Raw genomic sequence first — 8975 nt, forward strand, 5'->3', positions numbered from 1 at the left:
TCGCAATAAATGCATTCTGTAGCAATCAACCGTAAATCTTGCTGGTGACACCTATTAACAATGAAGACAACGCGCTGCATTCGTGGTGTCAAACCTATCAATGTATTTTGTGAAAAACAGTAACACAAGGGAAACTCATGAGGCAGCGCGGGCGGCGTCGTTCAGTCCGCCGCTACGTCACGAGAAAGCCGAGGTCTCTATATAAGATCGCGTGACCCTCCCACTAGCACCATTCGCAGGCTAACTACAGTCGTTTACGTACGACCATCGCTCGTTTCCCGCGCTCTATATCGTTATCGCTCATTTGTGTTCGCGTATTCATCGCACGCACTCGTACGCCATGACCGTCACCAGCAAGATGAACAGTGTTTCCCGCCAATCGGTGGTGAGCCGCCTTGGCCCTGGCGGGCTACTCTATGCTGCCAATAAAATATTAGCGGTACGTTATCATAATGTGCAAAGTGTTTGAAAACGAGTGACAGTATTGTACAGTGATTCGTGGTGTATCATTACATTTGGTGTTAAACGTGTGACTTTCGTTGTCCTCAGGTCGCTGTGCCAACCAAAGAAGAAGAACGCTGGCGTGGCAAGGATGAGGGTGCGCTTTTGTTCAAACGTTGGAGACGCACTCCGGCTTCTCCGGAGCCCACTCCCGCTTCTGCTGCTGCACCATCAGCACCAGCGACCGCACAACCCTCGGAATTACTCAAGTTCCTAGCTATTGTAAGTTGATAATTTTTATTGACATTTAATGGTACATAACTAGGACGATCAATTTCATAGTTTAGTTACTAATTAGTTCTTCACCCTCTTTGTAATTTCACCCTTAATTTTCATTAAGATAATAATAATTCTAGAGAATTTTCTCTTTTTTTACTTCATATTTGGACTAAATACTTTTTAATATCGTGTAAGCATTATTAACAGATTGGTTTTTTTTGTTACAGAATGCACTAGAATTGTCAGCACCTGCTTCAGACGCTCTGTTGAAGTCCCGCTCGTCTGAATGGTTTCAGTTGTCGGGTCATCCCGGATCTCTTGCTCCTGCAGGTCCGGGAACCGTGTGGAAGCGGCGTGCGGCTGGAGACCACCCCGCTCATAACCCTGAGCGTGACGCTTATGAAGCTCTCGCTGCATGTCCTCATATGCGTTCCGCAATACCACGTTACTACCGTGAACTCGAATATTCCGGGGAACGGTTCATCGAACTCCAAGATCTGCTGCATGGGTTCCGTGATCCTCATGTTATGGACATTAAAATGGGCACTCGCACCTTCCTCGAGGATGAAGTCAGCAACGCTCGTGCACGCTCTGATCTCTATGAGAAGATGGTCCGTTTGGACCCAAACGCTCCCACCGAAGCCGAACATGCATCACGCGCCGTCACTAAATTGCGTTACATGCAGTTCCGCGAACAACGCTCATCGTCGGCTCAGCAAGGCTTCCGCATCGAAGCCGTGAAGCTCCCTGGTCAACCGCCTCTTACTGATCTCCAAAAAGTTCGTGAACCTCAACAGTTGGCAGCAACAGTGGCACGATTCCTTGGACACGATGAACGTGCACGTAAAGCCATTGCCACACGACTTCGTGAAATAAGAGAACTCTTCGAGCGGTCGGAATACTTCAAAACTCATGAAATTGTTGGTAGCAGCATTTTCATCATTTATGATGATGAGCGAGTCGGAGCTTGGCTTATTGACTTTGCTAAGACGAGACATGTACCGGAAGGAACCCAGGTGGACCACCGTTCACCTTGGAAACAAGGAAACCACGAAGAAGGTTTCCTGTTTGGATTAGATAGGTTAATAAATACAATAGAGACTGCTAAGTTACCACAGGGAGATGAGGCTTCGAAAGAACCAGATGTGTCACGCTGAATTGTAGGCGAGAGGACCCTGGACTCGCCCCGCGGTCGTTGTCACCGTTCGCTTGGCCCCTGTGCCCTAGTACTGCTCCCTTGCGCTCCCAGGCCGACGCACGGAGATGTACAAAAAATTGCATAACTATTTGTGATGTTTATATGGAAGAGAAATGCGATGGATCGCTTTATATTTTGATCTAGTCCTTAAATATTAAATATCGTATTTTTTATTTCATTGTACTTATTTTCTAACCTAACTCTATACCTTTAATATATTTAATGAATCTTCACCCAAGTCAGTTAACTTTAGGCATCTTAACTAGTATTATTGTTAACGAAATTGAAAATCTTTAACACAGAACATTAGGTGTGCATAAGTATTACTACAAATATCGAATAACCTGATGATCCATCTGATGGAAAATGGTAACCTTTGTCTACAATCATAAACAACACCCTCCATATCAAACAATACACAGTGCTACTCATGCAACGTATTTGACAGCCTCGGTGCTCTAGAAGTTTAGTACATCGCTTTACTTTCGATGGTCGCGAGTTCGATTCCTCGCGCGATACAGACATTTGCATTCATGTGTATGATTATTTGCTAGATTCTGACTAGAAGGCGCTTTGTGAGTTGTCCTGGGGTATTACACAGATGTTAAAACGCAGTAGAATTTAAGTATATGTTGGTACTTAAAATACCCCTTTGGTCTTCAGATATAATTAGAAATTAATTTCATTAGAAAACTCACTAAAATATTATTTTTCATACATAAATATAGATATTATAAGAGATTTTTAAAAAATGGCCAAGTATATACTGTGGTGTAACTATAAAAAACCTGCTAACTTTCATTTTCAAACTTATACAATGTGAATTAATGTACTACTGTATTTGTATTGATTGACACACAGGTGACTAATTGAAATCTAAATTATAAAAGTATAAAGTATCTATTATATTGTAGATATTAATAATTAGGATGCACTCGATAGTTGGCGATCTGATACTCTGCTTTAGATGCTGGACTAATCTATGCACAATAGACACATTTCTTTAAGTATATTTTTATTACATGTGTATTTACAAAAACAGAATAATATTAGTTGTATAATATACAAGGCACATCTTTTAATTCGTGAAAATTTATTAAGATTAGACGGCAAACATGTAGCGGGCCAAGTAGCTGCGGGCTGGTAAGTCATAACCGTCACCTATATACATGTACAGTACTACGGACATCACATAATCATGTGAGGCCGGTGGTACCATCACGTCGATATTTTAATGTACAAAGGACTACTACAATTTTACTGTCATTATCTCGAACTTCGAACCAAAATACAGGATACAAGTCAAGCTACTTGCCAGCTGAAATAAGTGGGAGAAAGTCACTCACTCATTCCATATCAATACCGCCATTACACACTTTTTGGTGAATGATAATGAAATAATTATTCAACTTGTATACACTGGCAGGTCTCAGATATGAAAGGCTGAATAAGAAGCCAGGATGAGGATGAGCCAGTTCATTTAACCGCACGTTGTTCATTAAGTAAATGTAAGGAGTTATTAACAGTAGTTTTCAGCGTAAACGTTCCATACGTACCTCGGGTTTTTTTATGGATGATGAAAGAATAATGCTCCGGATCGATACGATAACAATGGACTCAATTTCTGGTAATCTACTGCCCGAGGTCTATAGACCTATGTTATAACATTACACCTTAGTAGAAGAAGCGAAAAGTTTGGTGCTAAGTTTGTTGACACAAAGTTCTCTGAAGTCTGTTTACTGTTATGGTGTTGTCATAGCCACACTACGGTTGAATGTCTATAGTGAAATTATGTAATTCTATTTAAGTATACTAGCGCCATCTACTGTCAAGTTCATTCATCCTATCAATAACTATTAAGTTCGTGTGCTAGCGCCATCTGTCGACAAAATTATTATTTATAACTGCAAGTTACAATTTTAATAAGCATATGAACAAAAACACTGATATACGCAGTTTGTGAACGTAAACATGTTTAATAGAACGACGTTGAATGGATGTAGAATATACATTCAGCGTCGTTTTATTAAACACACAAATAGATAATATCCTAGAGTAATTGCATTTGAAGCAAATTACAAGGATATGAAGTAATAAGGTACAGTTACATAGTTATGTCGAAACAATCTCTTCTAGATAAAGAAAAAAAAGGTAGAGGAGAGAAAACAACAGTGGTGAATGGAATAGAAAAAAATATCATTACTCTTCTTCATACCAGATCTTTTTCGGGGTAAACAGAGAAAGTAGAGGTTATTTATTCTGCTATATACGAGGACACAGCCATGTGATATTTCTAATAACGTAATAGGTACAAATAGTCCGCTATAGGTTGATCTCCACAGAATTTCTGGTGGATTCGCCGCCATAGCCTATCGGAGTGATGACCTCATGCTTATGGTATCCACCTATGGTAAACCGCCAGCGTATACCGTTCACGCCTCAGGACGCATATTAATTCATAAAAAATATATATAAATTACGCAGTATTGACTTACAATTAGTACTAGGTACTGGTATATAGGTCGTCGTAGGTATACTACAATATAAGTTGACTGCCAACTGCACTAATTGCAATTCTGAATTAGTAAATTTTGGCATTTAAGTAAATTTAAGTAACGCAACAGCTTTATAATTAAAAAGACATTCCAGTTGGCAATGCTGAAAGAAATCCAAAATCTAATTTTACATTATCTTATAATAATGAGCACATGTATAAGTGCTTATATTAAAAAATCAATCGCAATATTCGATGGAACTATGGGGATCGGCTTCATACTCGAACATACAAATTCTCGATCGTTTCCAAAACAAGGCATTAAAAACCATAGCCAGAGCTCCTTGGTTCATAAAACATAGAAGTACATACATATCTAGAAGTGGCAACTGTAAAAGAAGAGATACAGAAAGCCTGTGGAAAATATAAATACAGATTAGCCGGCCATAAGAACACAAATAACTGTCCATCTATACAAAAAAAGGGCTCATCTTGCCAACAAATGAAGAAATTAAATTAAATAGCACCTCACTGGATGTGCGATATCCAAATACCCATAACACCACACAATCTGATTATAGCTGGAGGGGCTGATTGCAGATAGAAAAGAAATGAATATGAAAAATAAATCTCAAAAGGGCCAAATAAAGTAAAAGAGTTGCAAATATATTTCACCCAAACAAAAATCATTGAAATGTGTAATTCAAGTAATATAAAAATATTAATATTATACAAAAAGAGCAAAACGGTAGCAAATAAAACATTATTTCTAAGTACTTACATAATTATATTAGCATATAATAGACAAATTATTATTGATTATTACACACAAAATTGTATTCAAAACCAAACAAAAAATGAATCATTAAAACTAGGTAAATCTAATTTAATAGAAAGTTAAAATCTATTTGTAACTAATATCTATTCACTTGGTCAGGGTTGTTAATTTTTAATATTACCTTACACTTTTATTCGTGTATATCTTTTGGGTAATGAAGGACATAATATATTATATCAATTGAAAAGCACATTTGACCCAAGAAATTATACAAAATTATAAGTCATTTAAAATTAATGTATAACAAAAAATATTATAGTGAGTCAACCATTGTCAAATTTTTCTTTGCTTTTATTGTCCGGCAACTGTTTACCTTGGTAGCAAAGCGTAAGGAGTTCAGAGTTTCACCAAAGCATTCATCAAATTGATTGATATTGACCAACATCAGAGTTTTGGAATTACCTCCAAGACTAGGCATCAACAAATGAGTAAGTTTTGAGTTTCTGTATGGAATATGGGACTGATTTGTCTGCAAAGACAAAATAACTTTAGATAGCTCTGATAAGGATCTGTTAATATGTTTAGTTTCATCCATCCTTTGCGAAGTTTTTCCACTTTCAGAACCTGCCAGATCAACCAAATTTAATTGACTGGTGAACTTTTCTTTACGCTTTTCATTGATAGCAGATATCTTAATTTGTGCAACTGAATGGGATCGAGAACTTCTTTCATTGTTGAGCGTAGCTGCAGTCTGTCTGTTACGTTGAGCAAATATCATCAGTCTGATGAAATCATGTGAACTCTTAACTTCTTCTTCTTTCAAGTTCGAAACATACACATCAATGCCTTTAGAGTTAACCATTTTAATGTCATGGCTTTCTTGGTCCTTGCTTGAATTTAATAAGTCATAAATAACCTCATTGTATATTTCTAAAAAGGATGCTTTAATTTGTAATTCCCAACCCATCCTTTTTAAATCTTCCATACATGTGAAAATCATATTAAAAGCTCTTGGAATTATACCATATTGCTCTGTGCCACATCCACCTTCCATGGTGAAAGTTTTACCAGAGCCAGTCTGACCATATGCAAATATACATACATTGTATCCATCTAATGCAGATTGTACCATTGGGGAAACCTCAGCAAAAACATCTTCTTGAGTTGCATGAGGTGTGAATATACCATCAAATGTAAAAGCATGCTGTGATTTTCCTTTTCTTGCCGAACTGAAATTTAATTCAACTTTTTCAACTTCTATAGAGCATGCATCAAGGACATTCAAATTGAACAGTGGTTTTGAAGTCTCTGATTCTAAAGGTGGTCTAACTCTGCAATAAACTCGGATATTTCCTTTTAAGTCCTGTATAGTATTCCTCAAATCTCTTTGTTCTTTATACATTGTAGCTAAAATATTTTGTAATCCATCTGCATCTGACTTATATTTTATAATTGACTGTTGGGCTTCTTTATAGTCCAGTTGTAATTTATCATATTCAATAGATACTTTCTTCAGATGCTCAGAAAGAACCCGTAATGCCTCTGCTTCTTCTTTAAGACTATTGTGATGTCTGGTCAGATTATTGAACTCTGACTGCAAAATTTCCAACTCGATTGTCTTTTTCTTTAAGCCATTAGTAACTTCTTCTAATAACTGAGTTTTACGGTGTAAATCTTCATTCTCATGCTTCTGAATATCGAAATCTATTTTCATCTTTTCATATTCAGATGTTTTTTCTCTTAAATCATTAAGAGTATTTAATAACTTTTCTTTAAATATGTCTCTTTCATTAGAACAACTCTGTACAGTTTCCTTGACCTTTTCATATTCGTCAGACACCTCCACATGTTTGTCTTTTAAGTCAGTAAGTTCACTTTTAATTGTTTTATGTTTTTGTAATAAGTCATTAAACCTTGCTTTATAGTCATATGGTGGTATTTTAGGAGCTACTGTAGATGGTTTCTTCTCAATCTTTGTTATCTTTGGAGGAACAGTAACACTTGATGGTGCTGTTGCTGACCTCTTAAGACGAGGAGCAGGTACTGACACACTTGGTCCATTACGCATAGGTCTGGTGTGATTCAAAATCAAGTTCTTCTTATCTGCATCACTCAAGCCATTAGCAATTGTTCTAGTCAGTCCACTGGTTATCAGGCCAGGTTTATTCTCTTTAGCAGTAGCTTTTGGTAATTTTGGTATTCTGGACATCTGAAATCAATAAGACAAGAACTTTTTGACTGACTAATATTATAAATGTGAGCCCATAAATAAACTTATAGTCATACAAGTGTTTCACATGTTGATATGATATGTGAGTGATCTACTGGTACATTTTGTCCACATCAGACACCAAAGGAAAGTCTATCCCTTAAAGCGTGTTTGAAATCCATGAAGGTCAAAACTTAGAAAACATTCAAATTCCAATACTGGCATCTCTAATTGTAAAAAAAGAAAAAACAAGACAAAATTCCATTTAATAATGAAGAATAGGGCTAACTGTACACTTTCCATCACATTATCAATTTCCAGTGATGACTCAAGGCACCTATATCCGTGACAAACTATCCTATATTGTCTTTGCAAGTAATAGGTTGCCACTGTACACAGGTTTCTTGCTATATTACAGTATATAATACATTTATTTATTAGAAAAATTGTTGTGTCTGCTATAAAAATCAATTTTGTCTTACTTTTTAAAATAATATATGTGAATAAACAACTACAAGTAAATGTAATAGAGTAATTAAATCCTTATATTAAAATATTTTTTTTTATTTATTAGGAAATCTTCATACATCTTACTTAATAATTTAAATAAATATACAAAAATTTAAATTGTTTTCGAAAATATAAAACTAGATACTTTGTTTTAGTTGCAAAAAACACTATCCATTACAGTAAAATAAATTATTTAAAAATAAAAAGGATATGAGGACTAATTTATAAAAATAAAATAAAATATGTTACTGTAGCATCACTGAGCAAATAACTTAACTATACTATAATTGTGATCACAATCCAATTTTTAAACATGTGAAACTATTCATTATGAATAATAATATTATTAAAATTGTGTGAAGAACACATAAATAGGGTTTTTTTTTTCAAATTAGTAGGGCAAAGAGGAATAACTAGAGAAACAATACTTTGATTAAACATTGAAAACATCACAAACCTTGTAATGTTAATCTTATTGACCGTCGATGTACACACACTACTGTGTATCATGTAGTTTCTATAACGTTGAAAAATATATACTAAGTATTAAAAAAATCTTAAAAACTTGTTCAATAGGTACTTATTATATTTATTATAATGAATCAAATTTCAATGTATAGAAAATATTTAATTAAGCACAAAAAAAATACGTTGACATATTAATCACTAAACTTGCAAAAAAGTCCAATATTTCACATATACCTAACAACAATACTAACATTTATAAATGAAACAATTTATAAAGACAAATTATGTCCACTATATGTTAAAAAAGAAACGGGCATTCAGCAATTCAAAATTCAAAATTGACAGGACGCTTTTATATTTTTTTTTACTAATGATTATTTGGAAACGGATACTTACTCTTTTGCACAATTTTTTTTTCATTTTTTATACCACGTATTTGGTAAAATAAAATTATAGAAATATAACATTATTAAACATTGAATTCTATGCTAAAAATTGGCGTTTTCAGGAAGGCTTTTTGTTGGACAGTATTGAAAGGATTGATAGGAAAAGTACAAGTCGCTGTGCTGTATTCTATGCTGAAAAACTTATTTCCTGG

The 8975-nt window shown here is 35.1% G+C and overlaps 2 protein-coding genes across 6 annotated transcripts in view; one reads left to right on the forward strand and one right to left on the reverse strand.

Annotated features, from left to right (window-relative positions):
- LOC131850680 (inositol-trisphosphate 3-kinase homolog) overlaps positions 1-2076 on the forward strand; it is an 88870-nt gene extending 86794 nt beyond the window's left edge. For 4 of the 5 annotated variants that reach the window (XM_059200985.1, XM_059200984.1, XM_059200989.1 and 1 more), the window contains 2 exons: positions 550-723; positions 948-2076. In XM_059200985.1, the coding sequence (XP_059056968.1) occupies positions 550-723; positions 948-1877 (1104 nt within the window). In that variant the 3' untranslated portion in view covers positions 1878-2076. Of the gene's footprint in view, positions 1-114; positions 440-549; positions 724-947 lie in introns of those variants that run through there. The other variant, XM_059200988.1, reaches the window with a different exon arrangement.
- Positions 2077-5471: 3395 nt separating this feature from the next.
- Positions 5472-8682, reverse strand: LOC131850723 (protein claret segregational). Its single transcript, XM_059201060.1, has 2 exons — positions 8367-8682; positions 5472-7399 (listed from the first exon to the last, which is right to left on the reverse strand). The coding sequence occupies exon 2, from the start codon at positions 7397-7399 to the stop codon at positions 5504-5506; it is 1896 nt and encodes a 631-aa protein (XP_059057043.1). The 5' UTR covers positions 8367-8682; the 3' UTR covers positions 5472-5503.
- Positions 8683-8975: the final 293 nt, after the last annotated feature.

Source organism: Achroia grisella, unplaced genomic scaffold (assembly GCF_030625045.1).
Source record: "Achroia grisella isolate CSIRO2021 unplaced genomic scaffold, CSIRO_AGI_Agris_v1 utg779, whole genome shotgun sequence".
Taxonomy (NCBI): domain Eukaryota; kingdom Metazoa; phylum Arthropoda; class Insecta; order Lepidoptera; family Pyralidae; genus Achroia; species Achroia grisella.